Source organism: Mastacembelus armatus, chromosome 3 (assembly GCF_900324485.2).
Source record: "Mastacembelus armatus chromosome 3, fMasArm1.2, whole genome shotgun sequence".
NCBI lineage: Eukaryota > Metazoa > Chordata > Actinopteri > Synbranchiformes > Mastacembelidae > Mastacembelus > Mastacembelus armatus.
In genome coordinates this window covers 24,156,506-24,181,264 of record NC_046635.1, presented here as the reverse complement: position 1 = coordinate 24,181,264, position 24,759 = coordinate 24,156,506, and the positions used below count along the sequence as shown (strand labels likewise).

Sequence of the window (24,759 nt, the reverse complement as noted above, 5' to 3'; positions counted from 1 at the left end):
TTGCAAACAGGGTTTATACCAAACTGGGAGCTACTGGTGATTTTAAAAGGAAACCATTTTGTATTATTTTGTACAACATGTCTCCCATTTGCTTCTTGTGCCAAAACAAATACAAAAACATGTCATAACTGAACACTGTGTTGAACTACTCCTGCTTTAGTAGAAATTTACATGTTTTACCTTTTAATATTGATTTTGTTTTACAACGCTTAACATGGAAACTTTATTATATCAACTAGGTGCTGGACATTTGGGTGATTTAGGGATTTTCATAACTTATTATCTTAAGATAATTATTACTCCGCATTGTTGGTTGGTTTTATTGAAGGATTTTGTGTTTTTCTGTAGGCTAACTAATTTCAGTTTGAATGAATACAAAATCTGATGTCACCAATTAATAACCATGAAACCAGACCACTGGACCTTTTATTAGCCCCTTTAATATTTTGGTATAAAAGTCATTTACTGTGGGACTAGCCTGGGCACCAGATGGTGCAACTAACTTTAGCGTCTATGAATCAGACTTAAATATGAGAGTTGTGTTGTGAAGGACGTTTATAGGAGGCACCTTGTGAGTCGACATTACGCAGGTAACTGTAGTTTCCTTTACCTGGATGATACCGAGCGCTGCGGCTGTGAATGCACCACCCAGTCCCTTTTTTTGTTTTTCCGTTTGGGCGGAGTTTCTGGTTTCTGCTGGAAAAGTCCGTGGGCGAGGGAAGTGCAATCAAAGCAGACACACAGTTGGAGCAGAGAGGATACTCACCTGTTGAACGGTAGCGGTCTGGTTCAGGTTCATTTTTAAACCACTAGTTTTCTCTCCGAGGTTCTCCAAGTCTGAGCCTTCAGGATGACGGACGCGCTTTTACCAAACGGCATCAAAGATGGTAGAGGAGACAGCAATTATTTCAGAAAGGTGAGTTTTGTTTGTCGTCGTTGGACTTTAGGTGATAAAGTTATAGTACATGTGTTTACTATACAGGCTCGGCTAATGTATACACTTATAGTATATAGGAATATAATGACTTTTAGTTGCTGTTTCTGGATTACTCAGATCCCAGATTGTTGTTTTGTTTCATTTTGAATCCAGCATATAAAAGACATTTCACAGCAACCGATTCTATTTCCAGAGACTTGACTTTTTCTTTTCCCCACCTGATATTCAATTGTATTATATTGCAGTTTGTTCTCTAGTACTGTAACTGATTTAAGTAAAGTATATAAACATGTTAGTGTCAGGAAATACATCAATTGACAAGAAAAGCTATTTTATAATGAGTTAGATACAAAAAAACATAAATCAAAACTATATATCAAACAACCAGAACATAATACACAAATACAGAAACACAGATTTCAGTCTTATATTTAGTGAAAAAAGATCCAGCTCTGTCACCAACATAAACCAAAGCACTGTCAGCTTCAGGTGTCAGGGTGTCTGTGCCACACACACACACACACACACAGACTTTGACCCCACAACACAAACATAACACACAACACACAAAGGTTGAAACAAAAACATTCCCTATGATTTCAGTGATTAAACACTTGTCAGTGATCATTTAATGTATGTGTGCAGCCCTGTCCTGGTCAGTGCGTCAGACATTTTCCTGTAACATGATTGATTGTTATGAGTATACTGTATTTTTTAAATGTGATTAATAACAACAACCTATTACTGGAGCCAGCTTGGTTCAGCACCCTCCCATAGTGACTTCTCCAGGCAATGAAGAAACACAGTTATTCCAGAAATAGCTGTATCTCCTGTGGTTACTGATAGTGAAAGAGACTGAAAGGGCAGTGACTTTACATCCCTTAATTAACCCTTTCATATCACTGTTAGCAGTGCAGAGGTGTGATAGGGATCGACAGTTAACAGTGCTGTATTGATAGCCCTTGTACAATGTGAAGGTCAGATTAGATTATCTACTGCCCTTAAATAATTTTCTCTCACCTGTTTTGTTTTTTTAATCCGATAAAAATTAGTTCAACTTGTTCTCAGAGCTTTTAATACGGTCTGTGTTTCTTCATAACCAATGAGAGTGGTTTTTAGGGGAACAATGTAGGATCACTAAAGCGCCTGAGTCACCTTTGACGTTTTTATCCGTTGATTGTATCTTATGCTTGCAAATGTGTGAGGTGCTCTGGATAACAGCATCAGCCAAAAGACAGACATGCTGGAAGCTTATCTAAATAGTTTCTCAGTTAAGATGAATGCTTTCTCTGCTGTACTTGTATTGAAAACTTTTTATTACGTAAATTGGGTGCTGAGTTGTCATTGTACACCGACAATCATTAAAGTAATTATCATTCATCACATCAGCACTAGCAGAGAAGCGTCCCATGTTTTTTTAATTTCATGTTGTGACTGCAGGAGCTATGAGTTTGTCTAGTTAAAGGCTACGAGAAAGGTACTTGGCAGTGGTTGAACAATTATCTAATGTGTTTTTCCTGGGTTCCCTGTCTGCCCTGGTGTGGCTCATGTCTCATTCCTCTGCATTTCTACTGGTGTCCTCAACTGGAGTGTTTTTATAGACAGCTTATTTAGATGGTCATCTGAACAGGGCCTTTGTGTCTTTCAATCCCCCGAATCCCCTTCTGAACGCTGTCTGGATTTAGGATCTGTGGTGCTCTTCCTGTGGCTATAAAAAGGTCGGTGGGAGCGAGGATCTGGCACTGCCACAGAGCATGATGGGAGACTGTAAAGCCTAATACCTCAATTGCAATCTGTTCCTTTTATTACTGTAACACATTGCAGAGCCTTTTTTTTTCTCCATTGTTCTCACTCTCTCTACATTTCCTTTGTCCTCTGTTTTACTCAGTGAATGAGGCTCAGGAATCTTTACTTCCACTGCAGAAACCCTTCTCCTCAGCATAAAAGGCCTTGCACATTTGCAGAAACCACAATGCAAAGAGTTCTGCATTCTCATTTTATCATGTTAATGAAATTTGCAATTTGGAAACTTCTTGGTCAAAGTTTAACCAAGTGGAGCCAATATGATCCCTGCTTCCATTTTTTTGTGCCTTTCCCTTGGGTGAAAATGAGTATAATGATTTACAAGGCCTCACTGGAATCAACATTGCCTACGGGGAGCTGTTGCGGTTCAGGGCTTCCTTCGCAGCCGTTCACTGTTTCACCTCCAGCTGGCTGAGGTCTGACTGGATGGCTGTAGGATGGAAACATGGCATAACAAAAAGCCGAATCGGCATGTTTCTTCTTCTTACCCTCCTCAGCCAAAGAGAGCTTTGACGTAGCATCTGGCCCGAGGCCGTCCTTCTACCAGACCACAGACACAAATTGACAACATGTGTCCTGGTTCACAAACCAGACAAGCTCCCTCGACTTAGAGACACACTTAGATTCCCTCAGTGGAGTTTGAGTTGGACAAAGACAAATAAAAAATACAGCTGTGATCAAATATTGTCTCTTACAGTAGTTCACAGATGTCTCTCTGGGTTGAATGAAAGTTTTTTGAGCAATCTTTCAAAGCACCTCCCACCATATTTGGAGTGGATTCAACGTGTCAATTAGGAAACACACATGATTTCAATTTGTCATTCACTTCATCTTATAGAGATACAGAGCACACCCTGTCTATTTAAAGGGCACGCAAGCAATTGTAAGTCTGTTACGCTGGCATAACTGGGTCATGGCTAAGGCCCCTTCCTGGCCAGGTGCCATTCTTAATCACCAGTTGTATAAACCAGCTAGCCCATGAAACAATGCTCCACGTCCTTTATGAAGCCTCAGATTGAAAACAGTGAAATGATTTGCTCTGTGATGGATATGATAATGGACTGGATTGTCTTTGTGTTTGCTCTAATGAAGTCTTTTGTACACTTGTAGAGAAAGACTGTACTGTTTGAATATGCCAGTGGGTAGGAGGGGTTCGATACCCTGAGTGGTTCAGTGGGTTAGACAAGGTAGTAACACATACTGTACAATAATATCAAAGACAAAACAAACCAGAAAGTCATAGTTTTTTTTCTAGCTGAGCTCTCTAGATGTAAAGGTGTTATATCAGACCATCAGGCTTATGGACTTACAAGTCTCTATGATAAGATAAGATAAGATAAGATGTAATATTCACTGATTATAATAATTAGGATCTGGATCATGCCTTTGGAATGCTTGCATGAGTTAACATATCATCGTGTACTAGATGGAAACACACTGCTATGGTTACTATCAACTACCTGCCACTCCCTTTATTTTTACCACACACATGCACCTCATTTTTGATGGAAGGATTGATGTGATGACATACTACAGTATGTGCACACCCTCTCCTGTCCTTACCCTAAGAATAGCTCCAGCCTTGTCCAGCCACACCCCGGAGAGCTGTGTTGTGACATTACCAAGGTTTTTACTTTTAGAAATGGTTAATCATTACACTCTCAGGTCACTGAAGTGTTTGTTCTAGAACACCCAAGTAAATATAACACAGTGCATTTGACACAGTGGGTGCATTTGACTGTAGCTAAAAATTTCCATATGAAGGTTGTGACCATTTAACCACTGTGGGGCCTATGTACTTATTTTTTTAACAATAGCTTTTCAACCAGTATCTCTAGACATTGTTGATGATAGACAAAGGAAATTATGCCAGTGATGACTTATGTTCAGCTGTTTAGGGATCTCATTCCTAATCATCCTTACAATATTAACTGTAATATAAATGTGAAATTATTTCTATTTCATTTCTTTAAAATGTCTTCTCTGTTTACTCATTAAAAGAGAATGTAAAAAATAACTAAGTACTATTAGAGTGATAATATTCTTCAGGGAAATCTAGCAGAAGAGCAGGTGTTTTATCAGCACAAACTCTATTGACACATTACTGAAACATCCTAGATTTTTTTGTAGATTAGTCAGACTATTGTCTGCTGAGTCAGAAAATTTTCCTTGTTGCTGACCTCAACAGCAGAAAAGGGTAAAACTTACAAAATATAAAATATTAACATGTAACTCTGTAACTATCACTTGTTTTCTCTAACACCTCTTGTTTTATGGTTAAAGAAATATCTGGTACATATTTTTGCTGTGACCTCTGACTTTTTATGTTACTAACTAGAAACTGAGGCTCATTCCACTGCTGACCTCAGATTCAGTCAGATAGCTAACTGATGAAGGCAGCAAACAGGTTTTACTGAGCTGACTGGTCTCTGTGCATCATGTTGCCATTTGTATAGTACGGTACAAACCACACCTCTGTCATGCAGTGAGTCACTGAGTATGAATGTCTGAGGACAGTTTATCTCTACTGCTTTGAGTGGCAGCCTGTTGACTTAGGAAGGCTGGGACACTTATGATAGGTACAAGGACACACATACAGTTTGTTATGTGTAAACAGAGTGAGCACATGTGTTTTAGTTGAGTACAATATGAAAAGATCCGCACCCTAGTTAGATTTATTTGTCCTGTTATAGAAGGGAGTAAAGATAAAGTTAAAATTCACGAGTTATTTTAAAAGGCCAGCCTAAAAATGTCAACATCAGAATAATCATGTGGTGTGACTTGACATATCTGGGTGTGTTTCTATCACAGGAATGATCAGCTATAAATGAATAAATAAATGTACAAAGCAGAGTCTAATGAGGTTAAGGGAATTATGAAACTGTTTTACTGACAACAACATCACTACAACATAAAACGCATCAATGAGATATATTCCGCTTTTTTTGTTCATTTTTGTGCGTACAGTTTTTTCACTTGCTGGATTTAAATAAATTAAGTGTCTTCTGCTGACGTGATTGTTCCTGTATTTCCTCGTCTCAGGGTTGTAACCCGTTCGCCCAGACTGGACGAAGCAAACTGCAGAATAAACGAGCCAGCCTGAACCAGCAGATCATCAAGGAGATGAGGTTGAGGGCTGGAGCTGAGAACCTGCTGAAGTAAGAACAAAACTGCTGACTAGTGATACATGCATGCAATACTGTGAATCTGCTTGTAGGAAAATTATAAAAACAACAGCCTGAACTCACATTGAAAAACATTTTTTTTTTTCTTTTGTTCTTACATCATTCAAGTGTCCTTTATTTGCCAGTCACGTTGTATGTGTGGCCTCTAGTAAACTCCATCTGGTCTGTTGCTTTTGGGACAAGTTTGACTTCATCTCCTTCATTGTTCTTAAAACAACCAAGGTGACCAGATGATATTCAATTGGAAAAACATGCCATGTACTCTGAATATACAAAGAGCTACTCTGACATGTCGCTTAGAGAAAATGACAGAAAATGTAAAATATTTTGCTAAGACTTTGTGATTGATTACTAGCTGCAAAAGTATAATGCCTGGCATGATTTTTGATGCAGGTGCAATCTGTTATTTTGGATTTGATCTAATGTCGCCTCTACATTTCCAATCCCTGCAAGACTTTTCTTTTGTTATTTAAAAAGTTTGGATATGATTGGTTATGATATGGCAGTTGAGCTAAAAGCTGAATTTAGTGTGGAGGGTGATGAGTCTGCTCTTTGGGATTTTGAAAATAAACAGAGAAATGGCTGCTTCTTACAGAAATACCTGAGTTAGAGATGCTTATCAGCCTGTACTGTCCCTCATACAGCTTTTTATTTACTGTGTTTCAGGGCGTCTCCTCCCAAAAAGCATTTTCTGCATCTTTTACATACATTTGGACAACCTAGTAACTAGCAATTTGTTTGTGCTTTGCCTGTTCATTCTTCCATGGCAGTATCAGCCAAACGTGAGCTATGAATGGTTTCATTTATGTATTAGCATTTAAAAACCCTTTAAAACATCAAGTTAAATTTTATTAAGGTGTAAGCATATTTAATGTCACTATGGAAGTGCAGCTTGCAAACAGACAAAGCCATTACAACCTTCAGTTCTTATATGAACATTGCCCTCTATATGTACAATTCTTGTCATTTTAAGAATATATCATGATTTACACATCAAATGTAAAAATAGGTAAAATAGGTTTTATTTTATTTCTCTGAAGTTGTATAAGTTTGTTGAACTTTCTTACTGCAGACAGTGTTAGAGCTTCCAGCCACACAGGAAATGTTCTCCCAGGCAAAATACAATGTATTTTGCCGTATCTATATTTAACAACCTTTCATTGCTCTTGACCAGCAGTGTACAGATGTTCATTGCCTTGTCTTGAACTTTTTTGTTATTCTCTTCTGTAGCCTTAAAGCAAATGTGTCTCATAGTCTACAGAACAGAATACTTTGAAATCTGGCACAGCTGTTGTGTGTCAGCTTCTGTTATTATTGCCTCACTTAGACACATGGAAGTAGTAGTTAAATGTAGAAAATCTACAGCAAGTGTGTGAGAAAACTACAGCTGCAGAAATGTACAGAGTCAAATCGACAGCTCTCTAACAATGTCGATGGAATATTTTAAGCAGTGTTCATTGCAGGCCTATGATATTGTATTACATTGGAATATATAGTTCTTCTTGTTACTGTGTCCACCTTTTGTTCCTTTTGGCCTGGAGCAGGGATACTGTGTTTCACTGAAGATGTGGCTTTCTGCCTTGAGAAACAAAAGGGTAAAAATCATGGAGAGGTTTTTTAGCTGTTCCCTGGTTAGGTAATAGAAATATCCCTTACCTGTGGCCTGTGTGATTTTTACCTGCAGCTTTTCATCCACAAACATTTTTCTCTTGTTCCCTTCCCTGCTTTCCATTTCCCTTTTTCTTTTTCTATTGTGCCAATGTCTCATTAATGTGAAGTGGATATTGGCTCCTCTTAGCACCAACTTAGTGAGAAAGCAAAGGTTGTCATTTACTTTTGAATGGTTTAGCTAGACAGCTAAACAACTGGACCTATCTGGTTAACCTTAGAAATAGAATTTGTGCAGCATGGGTATTTGTTATAGAGTGTTACTAACAATAAAAAGGCTGGAAAAAAATAACATTTGCCACGAGCACAGTTTTCAATTATGCTTGTTCTGCCTGTCGCACCATATATGTAAATATTCTATATTATTATGTATATCCTTATAACACTCCCATGCTTAACCTCAACAATCACATAACATTGAACCACTGAGCTCAAGAAAATGCATAAACATATAACCTGTCTCCTGAGTGGAAGTGGGGTAAAGTCCGACAGTGTGATGCTCTGCTGAGGACAGTACAGACAGGTTGTTAAGTAACATGCAACAACATACATGCTTTCTAGAAGTGTATCAAAGCCATCTAAGTACTTTGAAAAGTGTTAAGTCAAATGCCTACTTGCCACTCTGCACCACCACCCTTGCAACCATGCACCTTTTGTCTGACAGAGTTGCCTCAGTTTCTCCCACTGGGATTCCTGGATCATTTCGCTTTCTGTTTATGTTAAGATTAGTCTAGGGAGGGAGGATACCATGTGTTTTGTGTGTATTTGTGTTTTTTATATGTGTCTGTTAGGCTTGTCTAAACCTACTGTCAGTCTCAAAAGACTCTGCATTCCTTTAGTACTTCCATAGTCTGCCCAGCCAGAGCCAGGGCCAAACGAACTGTGTGTGTGTGTGTGTGTGTGTGTGTGTGTGTGTGTGTGTGTGTGTGTGTGTGTGTGTGTGTGTGTGTGTGTGTGTGTGTGTGTGTGTGTGTGTGTGTGTGTGTGTGTGTCAGTCCAGCTGCAGCCCGATAAACAGCCTGTGTGCATTTTTGAGCTTTAGGTATGTTCTCAGATTTATTTTTTAGGCCTTAAATCATATAAAGTCTGACTGTAGCTCTACTTGTGATCTCCCATCTGTGTGCATGAGTAACCCAGGCAGAGCAATACAGTATTGTCATGGCTATCCTGCATGTTTGGACATCCATCTGGATTGTCTTTCTGTATTTGTTTTACCGCTTTCTCAATTTCCTGGGTGTAAAATATTAAAAATGTAAACTCTAGTCAGAGCTTGGTCCATCTTTGATTAACAATATTCCAAACTGAACAACACTGAAGCAACGCTGAAGATCATAAACTTTTTAGGAGTTTAGTTTGAGCCATTATGTGTCATGTATATTTTGTTTTTCTTCAGTAGATTGTGTGTGCTCCTTGGTGACATTATTTCCCCTACCGCCTCCTTTTTTTCTGTTCTTCATTCCTCTCTCTATCAACAGAGTCAGTCTGGTCAGACCAGTTTGCTTCTCGTCTCTCTGGTTCTCTTTCATTGCCATTTCCAGTATAGATGGCAGAGAGAAAAGAGTGACACAGATACTGGAATAACAAAACTGCTGCTTCGACACAGACAAATCATATGAAGTGCTTTAAAGAAATGGTCTGGTGATTGTAGTATTACATTACCATAAAATTGTTTGACTTGTGAATGGAGTGGAATGGTCAGTCTCAAAGCAGCAGATATCATCCAGAGATTGAGTCAAGATACAAAAACAGTTTAACCTACATTTCCAATCATGCAACACAAATGGGTCTTTACATAGACTCTGGTAAATGTAACTTACAATTGGGTTGATGTCATTGGCTCTTAAGATTAAATACCTCCAGGAAAAGTACAATAAAAACTGCCAGTCTACCAAAAAAATAACATCAGCTTTTTCAGAGAGAGGAAAGGGAAAACTTAAGTAAAACCTCACTTGTTGGTTGCACTTTGATTCCCACGCTCTGTGGGATGATATTAGATATTGAATTGGATATTAATAATAGCTTTTGGGCTAGCAAGCTGGGATATATTCGGTCCAAGCCACAGCACCTCTCCCTTCTCCACCCTGATGGATTCCCCAGAACAAACCTCCCCAGAAACTCTTCAGTAGGCCAAAAGGAAGTCATGTTGTGGTGTGAATGTTAAGCAGGGGTTGTCATCTCTGTTATGTTACAGTGTGTGTATGGAGAGACAAACTATAGCTAGTAATCTGGTAATGTTCTGTGGTCATTCTTAGCAGTAAAAACAGAATGATTTAACCCATTACTGAACACCATCCCTCTCATTCAAAACTGTTTCTGTTTGTAGTAGATTTCATCTAAATACAATTTTACTGTAACATGGCAGACACTGTTCAAAAGCTCCAAGTCTTACAGTTTTGCCTTTGTAAAACATTTCTGGGTGCCCATAGTCCTGCAACAGCTGTTTTCCATTTTGCGGCAAAATAGCACACAAAATAGCACAATAGCTGTCATTCCATTGTGTTTCTTTAACAAGCACAACTACAGTCACATGATGACATTTGAAAACGTTTTTATTGTGTCTTGTACCAACAGGTGTTTCTTTAGAGTTCACGTTTTACATCCTCTACAATAAAGGGCAGAGAGAGATAAAGTGACAGGGATACAGGCACTGATTGATTGCTGTGAAACATCCCTAGACTGACAGATGTGGGGCGGGAGTGTGTACGTGTGGGTATGTGTCCTATTAATTACAACAGAGATTATATTGGGATTCCCTGTAAAACACAGATAAGGCTATGGTGCAACTACTGAGGTGACCTTGTATCACAAACGATGGATGTGAATCCCAGATTGTTTTTACAAATCTGACAATGTGTCATAAATTCTCTGTCACAAAGGATCCACTCACTTTGTCTACAGCATGAATGTTAACACAAACACATACAATACACTCTCTGACACACACCGCTTGGAGGAATCATTACAGCCTTATCTCTGCAGTGCAGTGAAGCCTAAACCTTTATGTTTTTTTCTTTAGATCCTTTGTGTACACACACACACACACACACACACACACACACACATCACAAACACATAAACAAAGTCACAATTTGGGATCAAAAAAGATCCTAGATTGTGGGTCACATGCAGGTTAATTACCAGTGAAAATGTCAAGGTGGGCTTAAATCTTTGGGTAGGTTTACTGTAGGTTTCCATAATGTTATCTCGACAGCAGGGAAGTCTGATGATTAAAGAAGCTGCTCCGAAGCCAAATCTTTGCACAAAGCATGCCAATACGTCCCTGAATAATCCCTGCATGTAGCAAAGTTGTGTTTGTGACCTCAAGACCTCCACTGATACATTGGCCCTGTTTGTGTGGTGTCAAATACAATATGCCGTGTGATAGTATTACATATTTCATGGTGGTTTTTGTTTTATTTTAAACTTTAACTTTACCATGTAGATGAGCTGATGAACTACACATGGACAACAACTGATGCATAGATCTTGGTTTTGTACTTGGGAGTAAATAAAGCAAACAGCAGGGCACAGTGACGCAGGTCTGTGGTCCAGAGTACCGGGGTTACGCACGCTTGTTTAAATCTGCAGGAAAGTTTGGCTCTGTCAGAGTGGATAATCACAAGGCTGATATTTCTTTTCATCTGTACTTTATTTCAAATATTTTATGACATTCTTTACTTATACCTATATGTACTATTTTGTTTCTCCACATCTCTCTCTCCTTCCAATCTATCCTGTGTGCAGGGCTACATCTAACAACAAGGTTAAAGACATGGTTCTGTTGGAATTGAGTTATGTTAACTCCAACCTGCAGCTGCTGATGGGAGAGCTGGAAGAACTTAACAGCTCAGTGGATGTGTACCAGAACACACAGTAAGTACAAATATTACTGTTTTTTCCAGTAGTACAAGATGTCACCTTATTGGAAGTGAAGTGACATAAAAAACAGAAAAATACAGTGAATATGAATTTGTTACAGCACAAAGTTGTCCACGACTGCTATACAGAACTGGTTCGGTTGTTTCTGACTGGTACTGTAAACCTCAGACCAACCTTTTGGCTGCCAGTGGTGCCTGGCAGCCAAAAGACTAATCGCTCTGACACTCTAAGCTATCATGCGCTTTTTAAAGTGAAATGTGATTTAAAACAAAGCAAGAAGCAAAGAAAAAGCAAAGAAAAGGGCTGTATGGAGGAAGAGAAACAAACAGAAAAAGCACAGAGACAAAGTGCAAGATTATGTTGTTGTTGAACTGGACCAGCAGGGTTTTGTGACACAACACACAGAACAAGGAAACAATGAGCTAAATTTTTGTGCAAATCAAGATAAGCATCTAGTACAAGAATTTTCTCAGTCAGTCTAATGATTGGTTGGGAATGTGTGTCTCATAGTGATAGGTTATTAGAGTTGAACCATATTTACAGGGTGTGGATGACAATGCATTGTATATAGGACAAGGAAACACACATTATCTTCACTCACAGCTTACAAGACTCTTTGATTTTAACAAGTTTTTAATGAGATACTGTTCAGATGAAGTTAGGATTTTCTTCTACAGCTGACCTTTTAAAATCCAAAATGCTGTTCTGCTGTACAGACCATGATTTTTGAACCTTTAATAAATCAGGTTTACTGTTGCCAGGGTTGCAGACAGGACCCCTCAGGAATCCAAAAATGCCAAATAATTTCCTGAATGTTTTTCTTGTTCCACTCAGTGATGTAACTGATGTTGTTATATACAGAAATTTCCTACAACCTATGAAGAAACTCAGTCAACCTCAAATATCAGCCTCTTCTTTCTGGTCTGATATCAACATAGTCAGGCTTTAGGCCCAGGTGCTCTCTGTCACTTAGGATCGCTTGGGAGAATTCAGCCTCTCATCGTCCTTGGTGCTCCATGTACAGACAATAGAAAGGCTGTGAAACTGCCATCACCTATCCTTTACTGTGTGTTCCTAAAAGAACATCAAACACATGTAAAGTCCAAAAGTTTTATATGATTGTATTCATGCTACAAGATGGACGAACAGGTATACATACAAGTGCACAGGTAACTTGTGTATGGGAATATCAGATATGTGGAGAAAGGCCTCCTCTGTCATTTCTGAGCAGGTGTGAGTGGTCTCATGCTGTATAGCCAGAGTCAGCCTCCTCCTCTCATCCTGAAATACAACCTCAGTCTTGGGTACAGAAACAAAAACCTTGCCTCAATTTTCTAGGCTTCTCCCACCCATCCACAGTCCTCTGAATAGGGTCTTTCTAAGGTTATTTCTCCCCCAAGACCAGATTCTGCTAGTTTTGGCATGAGGTAATACATAACAGAAAACACATATTTGTGGCTGGTGAAGTACATGTACCCTATATTGAGTACTGACCTCCTTGAACCACTGTAATGAAAAATAGCAGCTTCTTATTGTCTTATCATATACTGAAATGATATGTTGAGTATTATGTTTATGTAATATTTCTTATTTCTGTCTCACACACAGTACCAAAATATAACTTGTTCTGCGATTTGTTATGGAGTAACAGTTCAGGATCGTTGTGTAATGTTCTTGATCCGGATAACGAAGTGAACTTCTTGAGTCAGCTAGCTAACCCAATGCTAAATAAAAACACAGATAAAGATATCAGCACCACAGACCACTTCACTAACTTTGCTACATCATGATTTGCATTTATTTACACAATTGTCTCAGATTTCTTTAGTGAGATTAGACCCAGGTTGTGTTTTAATCATCCAGTAATTGAAAGAAGTTAATCAACCAAAATGAATGACTTTGATCTGAAGCATATCCATGTAATGTACAGGAAAACATATTCATGTTCAGTGTATATGATTAGATTGTGACTTTTAATATTTTGACAGTTAGTAAATGGTTTCAAGTTGTGCGAGACTCTGTGTACACCAGAGCTCCGACTGGCCTGCCAAGGCGGTAATTGTCTGTTTCATCTCTTGCAGACTGGCACTTAAACAGTGGGTGGGAAGGTGTGTGTGTGGAGGGGGGGGGGGGCTCTCTGCTGCCTGGGTGCCTGGGCAGGGAGGGGGGTGATCTTCTGAGAGGCTTTTACTATTTCAGTTTCCGTGCACAATAGGTGCACTCATCTTCCATGCCCCCTCCATCCATATCCTCTGCTGAACACCAGAGTGCTCTCATCTGCATGTACATCTACACTGCGGCCTCTCACTTGCTTTGTCAGTGTTACTGATGAATGAGGTTTTCTGTGATTCACAGAGCCAGTATGCCAGAGGAATGCTTTTCTTATCGTCAAGTGATGAATGAGTGTGAGGAGTTGTTTTTCTGAACTCTGTGGGTTTTATCTTCTTATGCAGTCTGTACTTCATATCTGATCCCTTTAGTCATGATTATAATAGATGTGATAGGATCGTATATTAATACTTGTAAATGTTGGTTTTGTTGCTACTGTTACACTCATTGGAAGTTGTTTTGAATAACATTAAATAGGTTTGTTTTTAAAAGGGTAATTTATTTAGTAACACCTCATTATTCTCCTTTCAGCAGGGGGGGAAGGGTTTTGTTTTTTTAAACATACCTGTCTGAGCAGCAGCAGGTATCTGTCACACTGTATTTCCTCAGCTCTGATAACAAGCTGAACCTGCTTTCCATCTGTCAGCAGCAAAGACCTCCAGGTTCATGCAACCAGAGAAACTCTCAAACATTAGTGCTACAGCTGAGATCAAAACAGAAAGTTAAGCTGGTGTTTTATGGCATCCTCTGTTTCCTGTTAGTGGGTTAATATAATAGAAAGTAAAAAGCCTGCTTGTAGTGGAAAGAAGAAAGAATCACTCTCATTATTGAAGCAAGGCTGCAACTACACAATGATTAATCGACAGAGAGTTGTACGTCTTAATGCAGGAAGAGAAAACATGGGTGTCCTGTACACATTTAAATCCTAACTCCAGCAGTGTGTTTTGCTTTTAACAGCACCATCTGCCTTATCCAGATTTGCCTTCTGTGAAACTCCTCTAAAGATTAAACTAAGCTGTAAAGCAGTAACAATGTCACCTTATGTTTGTAGCAATGTACACATTATTTACTGAATTGACATGATATCATAGGATATCCCTAACAAGGCTCGGTCTGTTGGCAAAGGGAGTTTCTTGATTTTGATATGTTGTACCACACCTTAGAGCTGGCTATTTCGCATCATCTCTAATGTATGTGTATATGTAAGTAGACTAATGGTAGATATTTATATATTTATATGCTCTTCTCTCTGGCCTGGCTGCAGGCTGGCTGCTCAAGCTCTGCCTTTTGTATGTGTGGCTTTTCTGTGTCATGTGTTGTCAGCATTTCTGTGTTATTGTCTTAGTTGCTAAACTAGGAAACCTGACTTCCTGACATTTGTATAATAATGGGACCTTGACAGACAAAATTTATATTTCTGTTATTTTTGTTTTGTGTACAGGGAAACAGCCAACATCCCACTCATTGCTCTTGGTCTGAAGGAGACAAAAGAAGTTGACTTCTCCACACCATTTAAGGTAGATAAGAAGCAACTATAGTTTCCCCATTCACTCCATGTTACAGTAAAGTTTGTAGAAACAAGACATTCAGAGTTTTCTTTTTACTTTCAGTATTACTGTACTTTTTATTCCCTATTCCTAACATTCCAACATTCTGTGTTGCTGGGCATTGCCTGGCATTTAAAGAAGAGTATGCCAGGAGAAATTTGTCAATAATGATTCTGTAATGGATAAAGGAAGACACATTATGAGTGCCAAATATATATTAGAAGAACTGAATGAAATGAATGCACAGCCAAATGTGTATGAGCAACATGCAAATACAGATATGTTCAGATATTTTTACAAATGTTCACTGTGCTAAAATTGAATTTGTTTATTATTTAAATTTATTTTGATTGTTCTTTTTTGTTCATTATTGTGCTGCTATTTAAAATAGTTTACCCATTGTCACTGGGGTTTGAAGTGTGAGCTGTGTTTGAACATAATTAAAGTATATAACTTAAATACGTTAAATAAGTTAAATGAATTGAAACATTTGGCTTAGGAAAGCAACATCTGATATCTCACTGCTCTTGGAAAAGGCTAGAGGATTTATTCTCACCTGCTTTTCATCATTAGTTAAATAAAAATTACCTTTTTTTTTGGTATGGCAGTTTGAACAGTCTCAATTATAAACACACATGTCCTCACTGACAGGTGTACAAACTTGCATGAAGTAGATATCATCAACATTGGTTGACATTTTTGCAGTGAGGATATAGCTACTTCAAAATGAAGGTCTCGTGTCATGAAGAATTTAGGTCACATTGTCTACCTTTGAACACCTGCTACTCTGCTTTGTTCACTATTTATTCAGGAACTTTGCATCATCTGACTATAAGAAAAATGTAACCAAACCAAAAGTAGGTGGTAGATAATGAGCTGGCTGTCTTATCATGTAGCTATGCCTGAATGAGGGGAAGAATTCTCGTTATTGCCGTGATGACAGATTTATAATGCTTTGCTTCCTCTGGAATTGTGTGGGCTGTTTAGACTTTGTGATCTCTGAACTGTTTAATTTAGCTCTAGTTATTAACTGTAGCCACACCTGTTTCCTACCTCTGGCTGAAAATTTGAGAGACGTGTTTGTTTTTGACAGGACTTTATCTTAGAACACTACAGTGAAGACGGGAACAGTTTTGAAGATGAGATTGCTGACCTGATGGACCTGCGACAGGTAGCGTAAACTCGTGGTCTGAGCCAACATTGCATGTGGCTGATATGTGGCTTAGCGGTCACTTATTATGAAGAAACCAATACAACAGAGCAGAAGTATATTTTCATAAATATCAAGTGCTTTAGAACACCCAGTTTATGTAAAAATTTTAATATACTCAGCATTTGTGAAGTTCATCCGCATCAAACAATCATGTTTTCACCATGCAGATAGTTTTCAGCTTTATTTGCTGAGTACTAATATATCAGCTCACCCAAATATGATTTGTTTTGTGTGTGCTGCTCAAAAGTGGTTAAAAGAGCTTGAATTGTCATTTGAATAAACGTTACGTTTCTATTTATCATCTTGACCACTCAGAAGTGTAGTTCTCCATTATTGCAGACTATATCAGATCTCTTTCCTGTTATGTCCTAGGCTTGCAGAACGCCAAGTCGAAACGAAGCTGGGATTGAACTGCTGGCAAAATACTCCAGTCATCTTCCTCTGTTGGAGAGCCGATTTTTCTCCCCAAATCACCAGAATGGCATCTTCTTCACCTGGTACACACAAGTCATTGCTAATTAGCACAAATTAAAAACAGTTTCAACAATAATTGCAGACTACATTAAAGACCAATTATCAAAATTAGTTTCATGAAAATGTTTCTAAAATATTTTTTAAATAAAAATTAAATGCATAAAAAATGCATAAAAACAAATATGATTATCTTAACTTTCTGACCTTACAGTAGATGTATAAACAGCAGTGATAAAAAAAGGAAATGAGCAAGGAACATTGCAAAGAAGGCTTTCCTGGTATTTAATCTAACTGCCATAATCCCCTTACACCACGTTTTCCAAAGAGCTTAAACAGCAAATGCTCAGTCAAGTTTTGTTACTTTGTTAAATCCATGGATCAGCTCATATAACAAGAAATACCAGACTTTGCATAACTTCATAGGAGAAGTTTGTTTACAGCTTTTCGGATCGCTTAGAACAAGGAGAACAAGGAAACATACAACAAATGAACAAACACTAGCAACTGTTGCAGTGGAAAACATTTCAGTGTTTTAACCACAGCAAACAAAGTGGGTTGAAATGAAGTACACACAAAATCTTGGTAGTTAAAGGTAAAACTTGTGGGAAATTTCATATTGAGTGTAATGGAAAAAGGCCTGATCTAATTACTATTATGTATCACTAAATGTATTCCATTGTTTATCTAGTGTCTTCCATTTTCTATAAGGCACTGTGAGACTATTTTGTTTCCTGCTTTACAAAATTACAAACTTCCTTCAGGTATGACTCCTTCACTGGAGTCCCAGTGTGCCAGCAGAACCTGTCACTAGAGAAGGCCAGCATCGTCTTCAACATGGGGGCCCTTTACTCTCAGATCGGAACCCGTAGTGATCGACAGAAAACAGCTGGCCTGGATGAGGCCATCTCTTCCTTCCAGAAAGCTGCAGGTAAAAATTCAACACTTTTAATGTCATAATGTCAAATTAAAAACTTTCTTTTCCTTGTTTATTTACACCAGACATTATTGTAATAAATAATATCTGGTTTCAATAATTCAAACTAAGCTTTTGTGTCGGTGCATTGGTTACACACATTTTCTAATGACCTTTACATTAAAAAAAGGCAGCAGAGTACCAGTGCAAATGCAGCCCTATTTTCACAATACATGCCAACCTCCACCCTTAGATTTCTGCGAATAAATGCAGTTGATGTTTCTCTGACTCTTTGTCATGTGGCTGAGCTCCAGGAAGCACCAGTCATATGAAATTGTTTTTCAACCCTCAGATGTTTCAGGAAACTCAGACAGGTCTTGATAGAATTATGACTTGGCAGTATGGAGAGTATCACAGTATAATTACAGCCCTCTACAGGCTGGGGCTCTGGTTATATTGCTTTGATGGCTATAATTTAGGCTTGTACTTAGTAAAACAATTATACTGTTATGAGGAACGTTGCCTCCAGCAAGAATATCCAGTTGTAACTGAGTTGAGGGGTGACAAGCAGAGATGCTACCTGTAGAGCCTGTAGCCTGCTGTATGGCTGCTTGGCTTAAATCACAAAAGAGATTTTAGAGGATGGAAGAAACCAGCCAGCAACTGCAAAACCTTAGAGGACTGACTAGGCAGTGCTCTGTTATTAAGTTGTCTACAGCTCTCTGCTGCCAGGTTTTTAATCTGTAAAATAAGAGATGGACTTTCTCAGTTGGGATGAAGATGTTCTTATTGATTCTATTGAGCATGAAACCCTAATTTAGAAAGCCTTGTGTTTTGGCTCAGTCTTGAAAAGGCATAAAGACATTGAAAGGACATTATAGACACACACATATAGACTCACTTAACTTTATTCGGAACCTTTTAAAATCTGTTTAAGAGTGTCAGTATGTACAGTGGGTACAGAAAGTATTCAGACCCCTTTAAATTTTTCACTCTTTGTGTCATTGCAGCCATTTGCCAAAATCAAAAAAGTTCATTTTATTTCTCATTAATGTACACTCAGCACCCCATCTTGACAGAAAAAACCAGAAATGTAGAAATTTTTGCAAATTTATTAAAAAAGAAAAACTGAAATATCACATGGTCATAAGTATTCAGACCCTGTGCTCAGTATTGAGTAGAAGCACCCTTTTGAGCTAGTACAGCCATGAGTCTTCTTGGGAATGATGCAACAAGTTTTTCACACCTGGATTTGGGGATCCTCTGTCATTCTTCCTTGCAGATCCTCTCCAGTTCTGTCAGGTTGAATGGTGAACGTTGGTGGACAGCCATTTTCAGGTCTCTCCAGAGATGCTCAATTGGCTTTAGGTCAGGGCTCTGGCTGGGCCAGTCAAGAACGGTCACAGAGTTGTCCGAAGTCACTCCTTTGTTATTTTAGCTGTGTGCTTAGAGTCATTGTCCTGTTGAAAGGTGAACCTTCAGCCCAGTCTGAGGTCCTGAGCACTCTGGAAGAGGTTTTCTTCCAAGATATCTCTGTACTTGGACTTCATCTTTCCTTCAATTGCAACCAGTCGTCCTGTCCCTGCAGCTGAAAAACACCCCCACAACATGATGCTCCCACCACCATGTTTCACTGTAGGGATTGTATTGGGCAGGTGATGAGCAGTGCCTGGTTTTCTCCACACACACCGCTTAGAATTAACGCCAAAAAGTTCAATCTTGGTCTCATCAGACCAGAGAATCTTATTTCTCATAGTCTGGGAGTCCTTCATGTGTTTTTTGGCAAACTCTATGCGGGCTTTCATGTGTCTTGCACTGAGGAGTGGCTTCCGTCGGGCCACTCTGCCATAAAACCCCGACTGGTGGAGGGCTGCAGTGATAGTTGACTTTGTGGAACTTTCTCCCATCTCCCTACTGCATCTCTGGAGCTCAACCCCAGTGATCTTTGGGTTCTTCTTTACCTCTCTCACCAAGGCTCTTCTCCCACGATTGCTCAGTTTGGCTGGATGGCCAGGTCTAGGAAGAGTTCTGGTCGTCCCAAACTTTTTCCGTTTGAGGATTATGGAGGCCACTGTGCTCTTGAGTGCTGCAGAAATTCTTTTGTAACCTTGGCCAGATCTGTGCCTTGCCACAATTCTGTCTCTGAGCTCCTTGGACAGTTCCTTCGACCTCATGATTCTCATTTGCTCTGACATGCACTGTGAGCTGTAATGTCTTATATAGACAGGTGTGTGCCTTTCCTAATCAAGTCCAATCAGTTTAATTAAACACAGCTGGACTCCAATGAAGGAGCAGAACCATCTCAAGGAGGATCAGAAGAAATGGACAGCATGTGAGTTAAATATGAGTGTCACTGCAAAGGGTCTGAATACTTATGACCATGTGATATTTCAGTTTTTCTTTTTTAATAAATTTGCAAAAATTTCTACATTTCTGGTTTTTTCTGTCAAGATGGGGTGCTGAGTGTACATTAATGAGAAATAAAATGAACTTTTTTGATTTTGGCAAATGACTGCAATGACACAAAGAGTGAAAAATTTAAAGGGGTCTGAATACTTTCCGTACCCACTGTAGATATCATGATGCTAGTGTGTTAAAGAGCCCCAGTCTATCATTTTGTGGACCAGCAAAACTATAGTATATGCCTTTTGCAAATGGACTAATTGAGTTGGGCTCACAAATATTTACTGTTATTAAATAAATCAGAATAACTTGCTCACATGCTGAGAACTATTATTTTAGAATTCTGAGCTAGACTGAATGCATGAATAGAGTCTGCCTTATAATCTGTTCATCTGCACAAGAACAAAAACCAGACTAGCAGACCACAATGACCTTGGATGTAAATCACATATTTAATCTTTAATTTAATCTTTCCTTGCCATTGTTGTGGCACAGAATCTCCCAGCCCAACTAAATGGTTGTCAAATATAATTATTAAGTAGTTATGTATAGTTTGGTTTGCTCTTCCACAGGCATCCTGAACCACCTGAAGGAAACATTCACCCACACACCCAGCTATGACATGAGTCCAGCCATGCTCAGTATGCTGATTCGGATGATGCTTGCCCAAGCTCAGGAGTGTCTCTTTGAGAAGATTGTACTGCCTGGGATTCAAAACCAGTTCTACTCCCTGATGAAAACAGCCCAGGAGGCGGCGAAGGTACATGGCAACGAAGTGCACAAACAGTCCTGATATAGTATATGTACAGTATTGTTTCTTTAGCTGTAATATGATAATCTCACTGACAATGTCACATTATTCACTTTTGCAATTGCTTTATCCAGAAAGTACCTTTAAGGCCATCTTAGTAACTCTATCTTTCTTTCATTTCTAGGTCTCAGAGATCTATGACCATGTCTATCAGTCCATGATCCAGATGCCAATTAAAGACAATGTCCCATTATTTTGGTCCACCATGGCGCAAATCAAAGCCAACCACTACCGCTCCATGGCACACTACTTTGTAGGCTCAGCACTGCTCGACCACCAGTGTAAGGAAAAGAATTTGTGATTTATGAAGAAATTATTGATATCGTAGCTTCTTGGTCTAAAATATGAATGAGGCTGGCATGAATCCAGAATTTGCAATTAGAGAAAGTTGAGGAAAAACTAAGTTGACTGAATAAAAGCTTGAGGTGAGCTGCTGGTTTTTGGTTTGGACAGTGACTGAAGATGATGTCACCATGTGACTATTATCTGCTGTTAATCCTAGATTCACACTACATTACAAAAGCCTGCAAATTCATTTGTTGTGCAAATGAGAAGCACTGTTGACAGTGCAGGAAAATGCATAATAATTTCCCCCTAGGGTGAAATATACCAGGTACAGTAGTGCCTTAGAAACAGACAGGTGTGTTTCTTCATGGACATACTATTACACAAAATAGTAGAATAATCTTATAACTGTAGTGGCTAAGACGACCAAAATCACATATAGTCCCTCTTCTAACAAAACCCTGTATTTTTTGGTGGAGTTCATGCCAGAATAGTTTTATTTACCCTAGTCAACTTTCACGCCCACTCTGTCTGAACATTGTTTTACTGTATTTGTTCTGTGATATTAGCCTGTGTATTTGCTATTTAGGTGTAAACCCTACTGGGAGTTATAGGAGTTTAGTTGCCTTATTTTGAACACCCTGGAAAACTTTAATCTTCTCTTTGCTGTGTTTACTGCTGAGTTGGTCATGTTAGCTGGCTGAACTGAACCACAGCCAGCCACAGTGCTATTACATAACAGCTATTTAGGGACATACACTCATACCCAATGGTAAAGAAATGCTGTGTTTCCAGGAACTCTGGTCAGTTTCAAGATCGGGAGAGACAGCAAGAGAGTTTGAGGGAAAAAGAGAGACAGTTGAGTGAAAGGACTGAAGACCGCTGGAGTATTACAGTTTTGTTGCCTCTTAATGCCATCTACATAATAAAGAGAGCAAGTAAAAGAAAAAGGGAACGATGTGAATGAACAGAAACTCTCCAGTCATTGGTGGTAGGGCTGTTGCTAATGTGTGATGCTGCTTTAGCTCATGATAGCTTGTCATTATTTTTGATGTTTAGTTGAACAAAAAATAAAATAAAAAGCTTGTTAGCTTCATTAGTTATTCTCAGCCATACACTATACTACAGTACATCCATACTTCAAAAGGTCAACATTTTTTTTCTGTTGTTGTGGTCTTGTTTTCACCATTTTCATTTTAAATTATGGAAGATTCGTCTGAAAACCAAATTAAAGGGCAGAACTAATTATATTAAGCTTTGCAGTGGATGCTCATAGTTTTTACCCAATCCTTTCAATAGGACAGGACTGAATAGAGGAACAGCAGAGCGAAGCAGCTTTGAGTTCAGCAGCTCATTAACAGATTCCTGTGTGAATGAGGAGAATAGAGCAATTACCACAGAAATGTAGAGTGAGGACGGGACAGAATGAAGATTGCTGCGGTAAACTGATTAACTGCAAACACTGTTAAATAAAAGCTTTACCCTGTCCCAGTGAAGCATATTAATCTAGAAAGTACTGCTGCTTTAGATTTAGATTTAGATTTAGTGAGTCAGAAGATGAAGAGGAACAGACAGTTTAAAGAGACACATTTATGGTTTGGAACAGACTGTTCTCTCTTCTAATCTATAATGTTTATTGTTGTGTATTTAGCCAATGTGTCAGTTATTGCATTCCATGCAGGAATTCATACGTGCACTGTCTACTGACCTAGCTCAGACTTAAACAAAGTGTGAGTATAGTGTTTCAGTTCTGACCCCAACCTGGATGTTCTTTATTCATGTAAAAATTAAGAAACTAATTCTTCCATTATTATTTGTTTGTGTTCTCTGTGTCTCCAGTGGGTCCCAGTGATGATGAAGACCAGCAGGAGAAGACCCTGTCACAGGTTTATGATCGCCTTCCTGAGGGACAGTCTCCTTTGGATATCCTGAAGAAGAGAGATGAACGCAAATGCATCGGTAAGAGTGACCACAGCAGAAAGCAACAGACTTGACTCCCCCTTTCCTCTTTATCCTCTTCTTCATTTTTCTTACTTTTTATTGATTTTATGTAAAATTTCCCTGCATATCCCAAGGTAAAGCACACATTCGACGTGCAATTCGAGGTCATGAGGAGGCTCTGAGGATTTATGGTTTGTGCCACAACTTGAGCAAGATGGATGCCCTGCAGGACATTTTAAAAGCCAGTCACCAGCGCTCACTTAAAAAGTACAGTGAAAATGACAGTGAGGAAGAATTCACTGACTACACTGAAGCCCCCGACATCATCTGTGAGTCTTTATTGTTTTTAAGAGAAAGCACCACAACAACCAATGAAAATGTCCTGTTTAAGTAAACATGAGTCCTAAGATACGGTTAGAACAATTGTAAAGTTTGAGTTTCACTGAAGTGACAACTGTTCTTTCTGTGGTTGACATAGAAACTGATCAGTCACCTTAGTGTCACCACAACAAACACTTCACAAATGACACCAATGGGAAGCAGGGCCTGTGTGTTAATTTGTGAGTTTTGTCTCTCAGCAAACAGTTTGTAAAAAGGCAGCTGTGTTGTGTACTGTGACTGCTGCAATCACATCTGATAAGTGCCATTTATTTGCAGGTACAGATGCTGTAAAGTTTACACTGCTGACTCCCTGCCTGGCTGTCTACAGGGATACAGCTAAAATGTGGTTGTGACAGTAAACACTGTACATTGACAGCTTTGTCTTCCCCATTTCTTTCAATAGCTAAAACAGAACACAAAGCAGAGATGGAGGTTCCCGCGACCACAAAGGTGAAAGTCACCGACTTTTTCCAGAGGCTGGTATGTGGGTTACTAATCTTCTTCCACACTGATTGCTGATTTTTGTACATGTTGGTTGGTTTATTCAGCAAGTGACATGAAATGGCTTTGGATTTGTGTTATAGATATTTAAAGTGTTTTTAACACCCAAAATGTCCTTTTGTCATTTCTGAATACAACCAACTAAGGATGAGTCTCCTGGAAGCTTTGGCATATTTCATTAAAATCTCTCTTGTTTCCAAAGCCTCCTGGACTTTCGTCCAAAACGACAAATGCAAGACTAACAGTGACCATGGTCAGAGGTGCTCTGATCCTGGCTGGAACTCTATTTGAGTTATTGTGATACTTATTCAGAAGCAGATGGCAGGACTTGAACCTAGCCATTTCAGTTTAATGCTGCTGTCATGAGGAAAAAGGTTCTACTGATGTCATTGTTGGTTACTTGAATTTACCTGAAGATTTCAATCTAAGAATGAGATTTCTTAAATTCCTCTAAAGTTCACATGTCCATGTCATTCCTCTGATAGCACCTCCTAAATTATTCATGTTCCTAACTATCTCAAGGTTTGGGTTTGATCTCTTTTGGGATTATTAACTGTGAAATATATGAGGTCATGTATTAATGTATTACTGAACTGTTCACATTATTGTGGTGGTGGTCACTGGCCTCCTCTGTTCGTGTCCTCTGAAAGAGGCATTGAGTTGCAACAACCTCATCTAACGCTAGCAGAGTTTACTACACAACTATTTT

General features: G+C 38.9%; 1 protein-coding gene across 2 annotated transcripts in view; it reads left to right on the top strand.

The window, feature by feature from the left end:
* The first annotated feature begins 644 nt into the window (after positions 1 to 644).
* The window catches only part of rhpn2 (rhophilin, Rho GTPase binding protein 2), a 28,343-nt gene continuing 4,228 nt past the window's right edge, over positions 645 to 24,759 (top strand). The window contains exons 1-12 of one of the 2 annotated variants that reach the window (XM_026294125.2): positions 645 to 916; positions 5,783 to 5,898; positions 11,338 to 11,466; positions 15,023 to 15,098; positions 16,222 to 16,299; positions 16,714 to 16,838; positions 17,577 to 17,743; positions 20,704 to 20,891; positions 21,067 to 21,223; positions 23,067 to 23,186; positions 23,303 to 23,497; positions 23,953 to 23,999. In XM_026294125.2, coding sequence (XP_026149910.1) covers positions 851 to 916; positions 5,783 to 5,898; positions 11,338 to 11,466; positions 15,023 to 15,098; positions 16,222 to 16,299; positions 16,714 to 16,838; positions 17,577 to 17,743; positions 20,704 to 20,891; positions 21,067 to 21,223; positions 23,067 to 23,186; positions 23,303 to 23,497; positions 23,953 to 23,999 — 1,464 coding nt within the window. In that variant the 5' untranslated portion in view covers positions 645 to 850. Of the gene's footprint in view, positions 917 to 5,782; positions 5,899 to 11,337; positions 11,467 to 15,022; positions 15,099 to 16,221; positions 16,300 to 16,713; positions 16,839 to 17,576; positions 17,744 to 20,703; positions 20,892 to 21,066; positions 21,224 to 23,066; positions 23,187 to 23,302; positions 23,498 to 23,952; positions 24,030 to 24,759 lie in introns of both variants that reach the window. The other variant, XM_026294124.2, reaches the window with a different exon arrangement.